Source organism: Panthera onca, chromosome A1, assembly GCF_046562875.1.
Source record: "Panthera onca isolate mPanOnc1 chromosome A1, mPanOnc1 haplotype 2, whole genome shotgun sequence".
Lineage (NCBI taxonomy): Eukaryota > Metazoa > Chordata > Mammalia > Carnivora > Felidae > Panthera > Panthera onca.
In genome coordinates, this window is record NC_138339.1 from 190671324 (window position 1) to 190688216 (window position 16893).

Sequence of the window (16893 nt, forward strand, 5' to 3'; positions counted from 1 at the left end):
GGCCTGTCCTTGACTCTAGCAGGAACTTCTCTCTCATAATGATGTTAATTTGCAAGCTTTTTGTTTTGCAAAACCCTATTTTCAAATGAAAATCTTATGTAGACCACTTCCCTCCCAAACCAATCCATAAAAGTAGCTATAATTTCAGTTTCAAGCTGTAATTTCAGTGGCATGGCCTGCCCATTATGGCAGTGCTGTGGAATCCTCCGTCCTTGAATTAGATTAGCAGGGGAACATATCTATAATTATAGTTTAGCATAAACTATTCAGCAGTGATTTCAGTTAGGATTTCTACTTCCCTATTTATCTCTGCAAGACACATGCCATGTGAATATTCCACAAACAGTCCGTGCTTTTCATGCTTCAGAAGATGATGATAAGGGAATTAGTACTGCTTGAACTAGATAGAACCAGAAATATAAATTCTTGGGGGAAATCTAGATTCTTGATGACTGATAAAGAACCACGTCAAGTGGTTCAAGTTGTCTATGCAGGAAAAGATATGAGTATGGTTATGAACATATCACCATTTAAAAATAATTTCCCTCAAATTAGATACAATTTAAACAGAAGTATACACTGAAAGCTGAGCTTTTTAGACAACAATATGATGATCTATCTAGAGTAGCAATGACCACATTTAATTTTAGGATATCTGATTAATTAAGAGTTTCCTCTCACCAAAGATGAGAAGTGGTGGAAAATAGGGTCAGTCTTACGTACTAACAGGTCAGAAAGCTATTCTCCCCAATTTTTCTTTTTATTTTTTTTATTATTTATTTTAATTTTTTTAACATTTATTTATTTTTGAGACAGAGAGAGACAGAGCATGAACGGGGGAGGGTCAGAGAGAGGGAGACACAGAATCTGAAGCAGGCTCCAGGCTCTGAGCTGTCAGCACAGAGCCCAACGCGGGGCTCGAACTCACGGACCGCGAGACCATGACCTGAGCCGAAGTCGGCCGCTCATCCCACTGAGCCACCCAGGCGCCCCTCTCCCCAATTTTTCAATTAGATAAATGTGTTGACTTAAGGGAAGCCTTACTGAAACTGACAAAATTAAAGCACTCTATAGTCATAAGTAACAGAGGAAATGTATCAACTTTGATTTTTGTACACATGATTCTTTTGCATCATGTTTTCAGGGTCTGAGTAGGGTGAGAACGTAGGTGGGTGGCCCCAACTTGTGGCACCAGAGCCACTCTCCTTTGCCACAGGCACATCTATACCTACTGGCTCCACTTCTCCATTCCAAGAGGCAGGTGGTGTTTCCAGCTCTACAGCTTTAACTCAACTCATTTCAAGTTTATCTCTTTCCTACCAAATCTGTTTCCGATCCTCCTTCCACCAGGCACTACCACCGATTCCTGCTTTCAGAAACGGTCTTCTCTGTCATCCACTATCCCATTTCCCCCGTCTTGTCCTCCATCTGTCTGGCCGCCTCTCACTTTCACTAGTGTGCTCTTCTGTCTGCTCTCCTACGTTCACTTCTTGTTCTTCCCTAGCCAGCCTCCCATCTTTCTGACTACAAGCTTTCCTGAGTTAACCTCTTCCCCTGCTGTGTCTTCAGCTACTGTCTCAGCCCATGATATCCAAAATTAAATCCATGACCTCTTCCCAAACCTACTCTTTTCCACCTCTTGTTTCTCGACTTTGGTCAGTTACATCACGACCTGACCAGATGCCCAAGTTAGCAACACCAGGGGCTCCTCCTCCTTCCCTTCCCACACCAGTTGCACACAACAGCCCCCACTCTCCACCACACACACATGCCTTCATAAAAAGTGCTCCCAAGTCCTCAGTCCATAAATCTATCCTGAATCATCCCATTCTTTCATTGCTCTTCAGGTTACCATCTTAATTTAGAGGGGAGACCACAGCCCAAACTAATGCAGCCAGCTTATCATTGGCCATCCTGCCCCTGCCGTTCTTTCCCTCCATCTTCTACACAGCTACTGGAATTTCAGTCACAGAATATGCCAATTATTATTACTGTATGCCATTTAAAATTGTTGGTAGCTACTTACTACCTATTGGGGAGATTTCAAACTCTACCTTTCAGGAATTCTACATTTCAGATAACCATACAGCTTCCCTCAAAAGCAATTTGAAGAATGACTTTATCTTTATGAAACAGAAGATATTTCAGTCCCTGTTGGCTCTAAAATTCTAGAGATACAACAAAGTTAACATGAGTTAACATTTGGAGACTTAACTTCACATAAGGCAGTTCTCAAATTGGAGCTTCTCATATTTCAAAAAAAATTAGGGTCAGAGAAATTACATTTGTGGCCTAAGCACTTAACCAACCCAAAGCAAGTTATGTAACTTTCAGATCTCAAGTATTTCATCAGTAAAAGTGGGGATAATATCGCCTAATTTGCAGTCATTGGGAGGATTAAGTGAAACATTTAAGAGGTACCAAGGTGCATGGCTGCTGTGCCATAATTATTTTCTGTTCCCCATGGAAACAACGTTATATATGTGTATAAATGCTGGTTAAGCAGTTTCCAGATCAACTAAAGAGAATCCTATTTAATGCTCACGTACTTAGCTCTGAAGCCAATAGAACTCAGTCAGCCTTCAACTAATATAGATCCAGGCACTGTGCTAACAGTGATCAGGACAGGCTTCTTCCTGCCCTCCCAGAGAGAAGAGTCTAGCAAAGGTGACAAGTAAGCACAGTGCATGGGAGGCAGCTATGACACGGTCAGCCCTGGATACTATTCTAAAGGGACACTATCACAGGCTTGCTGATTAAGAAGCAAACATGAAAAAAGCATCCTTCCTTCCAGGTGCATCATCTGGCTTCTGGGTACAACTTTAAAAAATCTGGGGCAGTGGTTCTGAAATGTGGATCTGGGTGGAGTTTGGGAGAAGAGGTCTCTGACAAGAAAGAACCGGAAACAAAACCCTATAGATGACCAATCAAGGGGAAAGTTGTCAAAGTGAATCTGGGAGTCACACTCTCTCCCCTTGCCTCAGGGTCACCCTCAGGATTGCCCTGGAAGCCTGGATCAGAAAAAGAGGCAGGAAAAGAAACAATACCATAAGAGAAGTACAGGAGAAAAGGCAGTGGAAAGGAATGAAATCCCTGCTTGGCAGTGGAGATGGGAAAGAACCTATAAGGACCTAAATTACCTGCTGGACCAAGTTCATACTTCAGTTTGGTGATCAAGGCCTTGACTGCAATTCGAGTCAGTAAATACAAAAATGCCAACTATGTGTAAAGGCTGTGGAGGGTACAAAGAATACCAGTGAAGGAGAAACGGTGAACACTTAGAACAAGGACGAATTCAGCAAATGACACTTTCAAAGGTGAAAAGTTCAATTCCAACTAGGGGAAGGAGAGGTCCTGATTTACAAAGGAAGTGACCCTCCTGGGCTTTGAAATAACAGGAGGACTTCACAAGACAAACATGGGTAAAATGAGCATTTTAGAATGTGTGAACAATAAGAACGAATATCTGTGATGTGTTTAAGAAAGCATACTAGGTGTTCAAGAAAAAGCAAGCAGTGTTGTATGACCAGGTCACCTATTTCCAATTCTTTTTTCCCCAACATAGTGTGGTGCGGGCGACCTTGAGTCAGATTGCCTGGTTTCAAATCCTGACTCCACCGCTCACTACCCTGTATGGCTTTGGACAAGGAACATGACCACTCCACGCCTCAAATTCCACAACAGCATAACAGGGATACAAGGGTCACTGAGGACTAAGAAATAGCTTGAGAAGCCTGTCTGGCACATGGTAAGCACTCAATAAACAGCTGTTACAGCACTATAAAGGGAGTTGGGGACCAGTGTTGAGGGACCACAGCGCTCTCCTGAGTGCTTTGAACTTCACCGAACAGACCACAGAGTGCCACTGGAGGCTTTGCAGCAGAGAAATTACCAAGGGCAGCCTGGCCTCCTGCAAGTCAATCTAACATCAGGCTTGCATAGAATGTACAAATACATGTGACTATTTACAAAATATTTGCACTGATGGGGAAAGGGCCTGAGAATCAGGGTAGTGGAAACAAAGATAGAAAAGAACATCATGGGAGATGCTGGAACAAAGAAATGAAAGGACATTACTAGTGAAAGCATGAGTAAGAAGGAGAAAGGAGACCTGAAGAACACTTACAAAGCTACCAAAATATCTAGATGTTCACCCACATATTATCTGTGATTTTTCTATTCTCTGAACACCTAGAATTACAGAGTGTGGACAAACATTTGGAAGGGTGTTGCAAACACCTCTGACTTATTAGTCATTGGCTGTCCTATTCCCAAGGCAAGCAAGCTCCTTCTCAGTGACAAGAGCAGGTGACGGTACCCGAGATGCTTTCTTCATAGTGCAAGCAACTCAGAGACAGGTAAGTCACCGTATGACATATACATGTGTTCAAGCATTCCAACTGCTTTATTTGGGAAAGCCTAATTTTGCTTGGTAGGATACCATTTCAAGTTTGGAGACAAAGGAGCATAAATCCATTAATGATGAAACCTGGATCCATGCCATGTTAATTCAGGTCCTCTGAACTGCAATAACCTGGAACACACCCCCACACCACACTTAGCCTCTTGTTCTTAATCCCTGGATGTAGCTAGGCAGCTGCCACCCCGAGGGAGTGACTACCCCCTCATGCACAATACATTAATGAGGCTGTTCTGTTGAGTTTGCTATTTGAAAAGGTGAAGGCAAACACACAAGTCCCAAGTCCGTAAAATAAAAGACACCTTGTTTCTGTTTTTATTATTCACCCACCGGTACCTTATGTTCTCCAAGTATATACCACAGGCGCTTGTTCTGATCCACTCAAACTTATGATGCTAATGATATCTTTCCCATTCTTTACAAATGAAGCAAAAAATTTACAACTCATGATTTTAGTAAGCTGAAGAAATATTTTTAGATCTATGTTTGTGAACACGCATGGGAACAACAAAGACATATGCCTAAATGTTAACAACTACCACCTCTAAATGATGGGACAACCAGTGGCTTTCATCATGTATACTTTCCTGCATTCCCAAATTTTCTCAAGAACAAAGGACTCCAAAATCAGAAGAAGACATAAACTTGTAAAGCTTTTCTGTAGTAAATATACCAGACCCAATTATTGCACATAGTTATTTCGTTACTATAACTTAAGCCAAGTTATATACTTGATGCTGTGCCTTGGAAAACACATCTATTCCGGTAAAGCACCAGAGAATGTCTGACAAGTCAAAGAATCACACTAGCTCCTCCATGCCAAGGGGTTCATACAGCTATCAAACTGTTTAACAAAGGTGTTGTTTTGTTTTGTTTTTTTAAAGAAAAGCTTTCTGTTCTCTGGACAACCAACAACTTTTAACTTACGTGTAAAACATACTGCATTCATTACCTAGTAATTCTCTTGGTGATTTTAATTAGGAAAAACTATAAATGGCCTCCAGTCATTCTTCATCTGATGGTATATCTTGTTTGGACTCCAAATGTTACAGAACACAACTGTCCTACTGTAACTAAGCCTCAATATTCCCTTTAAGATACAAGAAATGGGACAAAATTGTAGACTTTCTAAATCAGTATTAAGTACTAGATGGTTTACACAAGGAAAGAAATGCCGAGCCCCTAGAGACCAGCATGTAGCATGTGTACCAATTTCCCCTTGTGGTCAGTTAATTTCCCTGAGAAAGGGCTTTTATTACTCACTTACCTGTTAGGCCTGAATCTATAACCTTCCAAGTGACCCCCACAGCTGAACCAGGGACTGCTGAGTACTAGAAGTATAAGGCAGCAGTTGCTGAAATGAGGAGTAGAGAGAAAAACCAGCCAAACCCTAAAGAGACTCGTCCAGCAAGCCTCGATTCACACACATCATAAGGGTAATCTGCATCCATAAACTCAAAGGTGGAAGAGGCCTCCTTCTTCCCAAGATGTGCTAAAAATAAAATGCAATATTGTTTTCCACATTATCAGCCCAGATAATAATGCCTAGAGGTCAGAAACATGGTTTGCAGATTGAAATACTTATGTTTCAGAGCAGTGGGTGACGAGGAACCTCCCCAAATTCACCTGTGAGGATCTGGAGACCTCTGTCTGTGGTGAGCTTCCCCCTTCTCCAAGCTCGGACATTAAGTCAGGGCCAGATGGTGAAGACAGTGTGGCTTTAGAAGTGGCAGCCTCTTCCTGGGAAAGCGATGAGAAGGAGGGGGTAGGGGAGGGCAGCTGCATCACACCTTCTCCCACTGCTACTCCCTCTCTCTCACTGGACTTGCTGGTAGCAAGCTGGCTCGTGTCAGGTTTGTGCACAGAGGTGCTGACCAAACTGCTCTGAGTTCTCTTCACATATTCGACATCTCCGTTATACTTCCAGCCATCATCCATCTAAAAATAAAACATCATATTAAGCTTGGCCTTGTTAGATTTCTGCTTAAAAAATACATACACTAAATACTTTAAAACTGTAAAAGTAACGTACCTCCCACAGCAACCAATGCTAAAAGCTTGGAGCACGTTCTTTCATGCTAACGGACAGACACGTGATGTTTTGGGAGGAGGACTTGTTTTTACAAAAGTGTTGATATTAAAACGGACTTCTGAAACTTTCTTTGCTCATTTACATCATTCTGATGGGTTTAATAGATCTCTAGACTAGACTTTTTAATTATTGAATGCTGTATAGTAGGGATATCTACAAATTAGTCACTTGATATGTATTCAATGTCGTTTCAAGTTTTCTGTAACCTCCAAAATTATTGCAACAAGAACCTACATATTATTACAATTGGAATATTTATTTTCATAGGTTTCCAAAAGTATACTTGTTGCCCAAAAGATATTTTATGTATAATAAATGTTATATTAAAAAATCTAATGTAATATATAAATTATATGTATATGTATGTGTGTGTGTGTGTGTGTGTGTGTGTGTGTATATATATATATATATATATATATATATATATATATATATATATCTTCTCAAAAAATTATAGCAGTGCACTCCTAATGTAATGTACAAGAATGGCTGTGTCTCTACACCCTTGCCAACACCAGACGTTTTCAATGTTTTAAATCTTTGTCGGTCTGATGACTGAAAGCTGTACATTTCATTCTTGCTCTAATGAAGTTGAACATGCTTCAATGTGTTTTATGTCATCAGCCATCTGAATTCCTTCTTCCTTAAACTGGCTACTCATTTCCACATGAGTGCTTATCTTTTTTGTGCTTTTCTAGTGCTTATCTTTTCTTACCCATTTGTAGGAGCATGTTAAATCTTACTGATGTTAACCCTACATCTAGAATTCATCTAACATTTTTCTGACTCTATAAATTGTCTTTTGATATGTTAGTAATGAGTCATATATGTTTGATTTTTATGCTACCAAATATATCTCTATTTTACTTAATATAATGATTAGGAGTTCCCTGGCTAGTTCATGCAGGTTTTCCTTACCTTAAATATTTCTTTCAAGCTTTTCCTTAGCTTTTAGGATACAATATTGGCAGAAGTAGAAAGAATTTGAACACTGATCTTAAGACACAGAGTTAAATTAATACATCCACTTTCAGGTATGCATTACTGCTTCATTCTCAGGGCAAACAACTGCATTTTCTATATTCTTAAAAATCCCAATATAAATAGAACCATGAAATACATTTTAATAACCACTTTCAAGCATAGTAAATTCTAAAAAAGTGGGGGTACTCAGAGGAAACTAGAAAGCTGTTCATAAGGCACCTGAAAATATTCAGGTTAAACCATATGAAATTGCTGTTTTGTAGGTCAAAAAGAACTATTAGCATCCTTCACATAGTTCAACCTAATACTTTACAAAAGCTGTATTTGAGAAAACGTAACACTAAAAAAATGCTCTGCCTTAGAAAGAGCTTATTCATTCTTTAAAATGTTACCAGCCTTACTTTCATTGACTTTAAAGTTTAAAATAGTTCCACAGAGTTGTTATATTTTAAGCATTGAATGTCTTTTGAATCTAAACTGGCTGGAATTGCTTTATACATAAGTTATGTACATTTTATACATCAAGTAAATGGAGCTCAAACTTCTGCATAAGTTTACCAGCACTGTGCTCCTGAGAACAGACTAAATGAACTGGGAACACATTTTTTTTTTTTTTTTTTTTACCGTGTAGGATCTTGGGAGTGATGAGATTCCCCTTGCCTGAGAGCCAAAAGGTCTAGGCATGACCACAGATGTTAACCTGGCTGTATCAGTTTTCTGGTAACTTCTGGGGAGAGAGGCTGAAATTCGAGTCGACTCGGTTTGTGTACTCGGTGAATGCTGAGAAGACAAAGGGTCTGGGTGTTGTTCTTCCATGGGGCTCTGAGAAGAAAGCTGAATTTCAGCTGCTGCAGCGTCCTCTCTTTTTGCAAAAGTTGTAGAATCTTGCTTAGGAACTTCTGCAGAATACGTTGTTTCCTTCTCTTCTACTCTTTCACTCTGGTAACTTGCTTCTGACGTGGTCAGTCTAGGGGAAAGCTTTTCTTCGTGCAAGATATCATCAGAAGAATGCAACCTCCTTCTTGATACAACTGCAGATGTTTGATTTCGGGATTCCCTTAGCAGAAAGAAGCACACCGTAACCATGAAGTTATGCATTTAGCACAAGGAGGTAGAGACACATGGGTTACTTTGGCAAGAACATAAGACAAAGAATAAAAAGGCTGCCGACTTCACACAATAACCAATACAATGGTAATAGAATAAATACACGTGATTTTTTTAGTGCCACACTTAAAAATTGTAAGAACTGCACTTTTTTTTTTAAGCAGGCTCTCAAATACTTCCAAATACTGGAGAGGGATTTTTTTTTAATTGTAAAGAGTTGTTAATAAGAAAATTAAGATATTTAATAAGGGATTCTTCACAAAGCTTTACCCACAAGTTCATAAATCTTCCCAAATTAGCACACTGTAGACATAACTAACTTACAACCAATCTGAACCTTCCAAAAATGTGGCTTCCTTTACAAGATTATGAGCTTTTTTTTCCCCCTGTACACAATTTTAAACAATTTAGTGAAAATAAAAGATTTCCACAAAGGACTCAGACTTCAGGAAGATCAAGTTAGGATATGATTTCACACAGCTTGAGAGAACTCACATGGACAATTGTTACAGATTAAAGACACCATTCATATTTATAGAGAACTTCATGAAACATCCTCGTCACTCCTGTTTAGTAGGGAATACCTTTCAAACTGCATTGCCTTTAAGTGAAAGAAACGGTGTTTACCATTTGCTTCTAGGGCACAAAGGAGTTTTGTTTAATTTCACCTGACAGCACATTTCCTTTTTGACATTATCCATAAAGCATATTTGCCTTCCCCATGACCTAGAAATATTCCAAGGTTTCTCACAGCAACTGCTCTACAGGAAAGTTTAAATTGGACCTCTATCCTGTCACGTTGCAATGCCAAAAATACACCCCCTCCCATTTACGTTTATATTGTCTTCTTTTCAAATATAATTTTAATCACACCACTAAAACGTGAAAAGGAACTTTATATTTTACACAATTTGGAAGAGTGGGACCTGGTTTTATTTGGCCACTCCATTCCTAAATTCACTTTAAAAGGAGAAAAAGTAGTTTATTTTCGGCACCAATTATAGCCAACACCATCCAATATCACATGTGAATATACAATGTAAAAATCAGGAAGTAAAGCACACTATATTAAGCGCCCATTTCTTTTGTTAATCCAAGTCACCATTTATTACAGCAATACTTTGCTTTTTCTTTACAGAGCAACATACTGAGACTTGAATGTCTATCTGTTTATGGTTTAATATTGGCATACACCTTCCATTACACTACACTTACATAAAATATGGATTTCTAACACTGGTATCTGCAACCATGAGATGCACTCAGCTTTCTTACCTGTCCTGCAGCATTTCCTTAAATGTCTTAGAGCTTCTCTCAGACTTCTCAAGTGCCTGCTTTTCAATTTCTTCCCTCTCTTCTTTTTTCTTCTGCAGATCTGAAGTGTAGCTTTTTCGACGATCTTTCCATTTTGCAAGGTCCTAACAGAAGAAAATCACATCAGCACAGGCATACCTGAATTCATACACACCCTTTCTAGCAGTGGGAGACTGCCAGAGTATCCCATTACATCGCTGAAACTATTCACTCCAACTTGATGCCAAGGTGCCCTAATTTTGCTTTTTATAGCTGGCGTTTCTGTACCAACCTTTATCTCATGTGTCTGTCTAAAAAACCTGACCTAGTAAGATAGACCCCATTACTGTTTCTCCTGCCTCCCTGACCATTTCACAAAGAACGCTAAGTGCTTGTAATTGGGTGCCAGGTCAGAAAGATCAGGAACTGTTTCAAATTTATTCTCACGTCACTCCAATAATCTGTCTGTCATGTGAAATGGCAGATTTCACGAGTACAACTGGGACAGAGCTAGGATTGCAATGGTTAAGCATGACTGCACGCTCTTTCATCTAACGTACACATGGCTCAATCCAGAAGACCACAAACATGCAGACGCAGAAGATGTGGGTCCCCTCAAGGAACTCTTGGTCTTGAAGGGAAAGAGACTTCTCAATAAAAGTTCAACAGTGAATGTGATGATTGGATTGCACAGGATGGTGGGGGTTTGAAGGAGAGGGAGTGGTCAATTGTACCTGAGGCAGGGGAGGGCAGAGTTTGGAAAGGCTTTCCTGGGGAGGCAAGGCTTGAGTACATGATTTCAAAGCCAGTAAACTCCCCCTACTGACAGGGCAATAAGGAAGACCACACAGGAACAAGTGTATCTGTTTCCCATATTCCCAGGAATAGAAGTCTAACCTGGCTGGCTGACCCCAGGACAATCAACTTAATTTTCCTTTTAAATTAGCCCTAGCAGCCTAAGCTGGTTGTCACACTCAGGAGTTTAAGACATTTTTCTATGTCTCCAAAATAGAGAAATGCCATGTTAAGAATTACTGGTGGCATTTCAGTCCAAACAGAAGCACAGGTCTCAGACTAAACTAAGTTTGCTTTATACCTTTAAGAGTAGACAGGGCCACTCCTGTTTAAAAACAGCCTGAAGCCAATACAAACTACTTCCAAAAAGAACAAAAGCAGTGTACATTTAGTCCTACAAGATAATCAGCATGAATTTTCATCTGACTTGACTTAATGGATAACCCCTCAATAGTTATTTTCATACCCAAACCACCACCATGTATTTTGGCAAAGTGACATTGAATTACTGTTTCTTGATAATTAAATCGAGTTCCCAACTAAAAGAGACACTGGAATTTAGTGTCAGCCAAGGCAGAGGGTTCTTCATTTCATAGCCTCTAATCTCTCTGAAAATGAAGATTTACTATCTCTGCCCTCTTGTTCATTTTAACACTCTGCCCTTCCCATAAAGTTGCCCTCAAACTCTTTTGAGTTTGCTCTGTTTAAATTATCTATTGTGTATTTCTAGACACTCCTTTGGTTTGTAACAATTACCTCTTTCAAAAAAAAGGTCAAGCTTTTTTCCTGCAGGAACAAAGCTAAATATTACATCTATATCCATATAAACATCTGGATATAGGTCAGCTCTGTGAAAACATCTGATTTTGATTCATATCAGCTACTTTTCCAACCCAAATAGTACTCCTAGTTACATTTCTTATTTCTCCCCAAATCTCTATTAACTCTCAGAGCCCCCTTCATCTCTCCCTGCTAATGCCAAGACTGTTCTGGACCCCCTACTCTTCTGCTACCCCTAAACTTTGAGCTAAGTCTCTTCTCTTCACAAGCTTCAATAACAGTCATACTCCAAATTCAACCAACCAAAGCAAGTTAACAAGTTAACCATGCTGTAAGGAAGCAGGTTCACATTTTTTAGAACTCATAGCGAATATGAGAAAATAAACCTCCTATTGTATTTTTCACAGTGACCTTTAAAATAGGCGACAGTAATAGGTCAAAAAGGTAAAATCTTTTTAAAGGAAGTCGATCACATTTTCTATAGAACTGAATTCTGTATCAAGGAAAATCATTTCAAGTATACTGATTTTCATTTAAGAGAAGCAAGGAAGAGTCAAATAAATACATTCTCCCAGTCTTCCCATCTCCCAGTATAAAACGTACTCACATCTTGCCATTTCTGATCTTGTTCTTTTAATTGTGATTTTATTTTCTGCATCTCCTCATAACGCAGCTGACGCAAGTTCTGAACATCGTCTGCGCTGACATCACTCATGGACTTGCTCCTACGACAAAAATACCCATGGTAACCAAGGTTCACATGACCGGATTAGAGTTAAAACTGGAAGGTTGGGCTTTTATTTGGAAATTCCATCTAAATTTCTGCTGTACGACCTAGACGTTTTACTGATAATATCACAGAAATAGCACTACAGAGATAAATGGGTGTTTTTCCAAAACGAGAAACAAGAGCCTAACACTCAACTCAAGTGTGAATTCTTTTACAAAATGGCTAAATGAGCCCTGCATGAGTCTAAAAAATAATCCAATGTTCATATTTGGAGTTGCCCGTGCATAAAGGGATTACTTTAGAAAGAAATATTTACTACACTCATCTGTAATTTTCTATCTTCCCCAAAGATAATCTTTTAAGGTTTGGCTGCCTTTTCTGGGCACTTATTAAATAATTTAATGATTACCTGATATTTTCTCCTCAAGTTCAATACCTTGAATAAATGTGTTGCTTCTTCTCAAGGATTCTCTAAGATCCACCCTACCACTGCCCTGGACTTGTTCTCAAAGCACCACAGGTAGTTTCTAACAGCCAATTATAATAGAATGACTTCTATAGCCCTGTGTTTTATTTTGGCAGATTTCAGGTCTCCCAATATGGATTCCTGCCATGGGTATGTACTGTGGATTAGCTCTCAGTTCACTCTAGATTGGAAACAATGAACAGACTGGGGTGTTACACACAGGCATATATGTGTGCTGTCTACATGCACACAGAATGGATGGTAAATTACACTGGAAAGTGGGGTAGTGAGAGGAGTCCAGTATGAATATTGGAGGAATCAAAGACAGAAGACAGAGCTTTTGAAGGTGGGGTATTCAAAATGTGCTTTCCCACAGATCTTTCATAATGCACTTTGGATTTTATTTCATTAAAACAGACTCTACTTTTAGTTATTTAAGTAACTCCACATCCTCTTGGGCCTTTAAACTTTGCCTTCTCCAAGATTTTGTTATCACCACATTTCTTTTATAACATACTTGCCCTTAGTTAGCTCAGGAATTCAACTAGTTTCTATGCAAATGACTCCCAATCCACAGCCCAGGGCCAGATCCTCCCTTTACTCAATTCCAATTACTTGTTGAATAAATTACCTACATGGATATCCCCTAGGCACCTCAATTGTAAAAGGACCAATTGAAATAATATCCAGGAAGGATTTTGTAAACTATAACTCACTAAACACATGGTTATTGTTGGTGTAGCCAAACTGAATCTTGTCCCCAAACCTGCTTTTCTGCTTGTGGCTGTTAATGGTGTAACCTGCTTCCAATCATTCACATTTGAAACCTAAGAACTATTTTTCACCTTTGCCTCTCCCTTCTCCCTACTTTCAATTAGTTATCAAGTCCTCTTATTCAGTGTCTTTTTCTTTCCACTTCTATTGCCAACACCCTAGATCAGAACACAGCCAGCTCTTAGCTAGACTTTTAAAGTAGCTTAAATTATCACCCAGCCTCCAGATCCAGTGAGTCTTCCTTTAACTGTTCCAACATGAAAGCCCTTCACCAGTATATATGCCTTTTTTAAATGCCACTCATTCAAGATCCCTGATAACACTCCATTTTGGATGGGTGTAAGCAACTTCCTATTCATTCTCCACTTGAAAGTCTAACAGACAACTCAAACTTGACTTGAAACAGACCAAAACCATGATTATTCACCCCACAATCTACTCATTGGTAAAATTCAATTCCATCCTCCAGATTTTAGGCCAAAATTCTTTGAGTCATCCCAGATTCCTCTCTTTCTCTAATACATCATAACTGATTCCATCATTAAATCCTGTCTACTTTCTAAATATAATGAGGATACAAACACTTCTCACCACCTCCGCCTTTACCACCCTGATCCAAGCCATTATATCTCCCACCTGGATTATTACAATAATCAATCTTCCTGTTTCTACACCTTCCTGCCCAAATAGCACATGCTCAATACCACAGCCAGAGGGATGTTCTCAAAATTACACTCAGATCACGACATCCATGTACACTGCACCCATCTGTTTCTTTCTACCTCACACGAGTTAAAAGCAGATTGCTCTAAGATCTAGGACATTGCCTGGATTTTGCCCACCTCTCTGTGCTCATCTCCCACCGTGTTCCCCTTCATTCACCTTGCTCCAGCCAATTGGTTTCCTTGCTCAACCTCTTGCTTTTCTACTTGCTCTTCAACCCACCCAGAAAGCTCTTCAACCAACCATATGGCTTACCTCTCACTTCCAGTCATGTTTGAATGTTACCTCAGCATTTCCCTCCCTAACCACCCTATAAAAAAGAGCAAATGCCCCTCTCCCTTGGTCACCTTATCCCTCACCATTTCTCCTCATAGTATTTCTCCGCATAGCATTTACTGCCATTTGAAAAGTTTATTTACAAATCACCTGCTTCATCCTGTAAGATTATAAAGCAGGGATTTAGTCTGTCAGCTTCTATATCACCTATACCTAGCAGAGTGCCCAGCCCATGGTAGGTGCTCATATATGTGTTATTCTACAGAATATTCTACCACTTTGGTAATGATTCCTACCTCTTCCATGCTAAAAGTGGCCTGTCCCTTCTCTCTACTCCTCTAGTGCTTTAGCTATACCTTCCTCCTGGCATTAACACTCAGCATTATAGTGCGTATGGTGTGTGTGTGTGTGTGTGTGTGTGTGCGCGCTTAGCTTATCTCCCTCATGAGTCCACATGTTATTTGGAGAAAAGCACATTGATGTATAACAAGGCACACAGGATACACACATTTAACATCGATGGCAAGAATGAGGAAAGTTTTATCATATTTAATCAAGCAAAAAAAAACCTCGAAATGTTTCTTATGTGTATAACAAATTAAGATCCCTCCCCAAAGTTTTATAAAGAAAACATTGTAGGATCTACTAAAGAGTATTAAGGAATTACATATAGAATACATATATAATTATATATATTGCATCTTTAAAAATATATACTTAACTAGGTATGACTAAATATAAACCAGATTTATGTGAATTTGAAAGTATGAATTAAGTTATAACTGCAAAGAATAAGACTTTTTGTGCTAATACTTTAAAAGACTCACTAAAAAGAGGCAAGAAAAAAATTTTCAGGACCAAGGCATGAGAGGAATCTGGATACCCAACACATAAGGTTATGTATGTTCCAGAAGAAACATGGATATGCTAATACTTTAATAATCTTCCAGTGGGAGGGAAGGCTGGATGGTCTCAGCTGGCCCAGAAATGGCCATGTACGTTCTTTGAGCTTTCATCCTCCTGCACTATAAAACCTTAACAGGTGTCTTTTCAGAAAACACATTCACCATGAGCAGATGCTACATGGTCCTCCTGGGAGCTAAGAGCACAGAGCCTAGCACCCAGGAGGCCCCCAGTATGAACCAAGTGAGCCAAACAGAGTAGAGGAGACTAATCCCTCCGTAAGGCAGAAATGGGAGTTCCCTTTGTTCCCTAGGATGTCAAGTTACCTAAATAAAGCCTGAGCACATTCCATGCAGGCTGAACCAAGCACTGGAGACTGCGGTGAGGGTTCCAGGCCTGAAAATGGCACCAATTTTCACCGTAACCTAACATCACTTAGTTTCTCTGAGCCTCAGGTCCTCATCACTTAAGCCAGAATGGGATTATTATGAGAAAAGGGGAAGGTTATACTGATCGTATTTTAAAAACCATCAGGTGCTACACACCAATGATCCTTATTAAGGCAAACATGGCTGCATGGGATCTCTTGAAAACTAACTCCCCAAACAGCTTCAGACTAGAGAGGTCACCCCAGGCCACACTGATAAAATCTAGAACTTTTTGAGTACAGAAGTCTTTCAGCCAGATCATGAAGAATTCTTTCCTTCTTTATCGGAGTTAACAGCATGACATTAAACTTCAGAGGGCTTACTATGTGCCAGCAACACTGGCAAGTGGTCTGCATGGATTATCTTATTAAATGATGTCCTAGTCTGGTTCTACCACTCACTAGCTGTATGTATGTCCTCAGGAAAGCTACAATAGCTGTGTCTCTTCATGTCTCTACAATGCATCTAATACCAACCTCTTTACCTCATAGAATTGAGATTAAGGACCAGAGATAGTCTAAGAAGTAATATCTAAGAAGCAAGGGATCAGAAAGGACTAACATGTAGCAAAATTTCCTAAATATAAAATCACTGATTGCCTTAAACAGCAAGTAGAAATTCCATGATTCTAAGTTTGGGGTCCCCGGAGTCCTGAACTTTCAAGGAAAGAGAGGAATACACTTACTTATGCACTTTTAAATATATTCCCATTAGGTGCTGTAGGAATTCTCTGAAGCATAATCAGTACTAAAACCTGGATAATAGGCTTTAGAACTGCCGCAAACTAGAATGATAACATAAGAAACTTTTCATTTTTAGGTTGATAGTCTAAATCAGTGTTTCCCTATAGCAGCACTATTGATATTTTGGGCTAGAAAATTATTTACTGTAAGAGGCTGTCCTACATCTGGCAGGACAATTTAGCAGGATCCCAGGATATAAAAGCACTAGGTGCTGGTGGCAAACCTCCATCCCCAACCCATCCGATGTAACTAATCAGAAATGTCTGCAGACACTGCTGAACGTCCCCTAGGGACAAAATCCCCAGAAACTTGCATCAACTTTATTGTCCTTTCCTTTTTGTTGTCTTAGGTGTCCTTACAGTTCTATAGAATCTTTTGG

At 39.5% G+C, this 16893-nt stretch overlaps 1 protein-coding gene across 22 annotated transcripts in view; it reads right to left on the reverse strand.

Moving 5' to 3' along the window:
• Nucleotides 1–16893, reverse strand: part of LMO7 (LIM domain 7) — a 193793-nt gene that overhangs the window by 25044 nt on the left and 151856 nt on the right. For all 22 annotated transcript variants that reach the window (XM_060636933.3, XM_060636929.3, XM_078432701.2 and 19 more), the window contains 4 exons: nucleotides 12079–12196; nucleotides 9879–10021; nucleotides 8121–8553; nucleotides 6047–6358 (listed from right to left, as the gene is read on the reverse strand). In XM_060636933.3, the coding sequence (XP_060492916.3) occupies nucleotides 6047–6358; nucleotides 8121–8553; nucleotides 9879–10021; nucleotides 12079–12196 (1006 nt within the window). The remainder of the gene's footprint in view (nucleotides 1–6046; nucleotides 6359–8120; nucleotides 8554–9878; nucleotides 10022–12078; nucleotides 12197–16893) is intronic.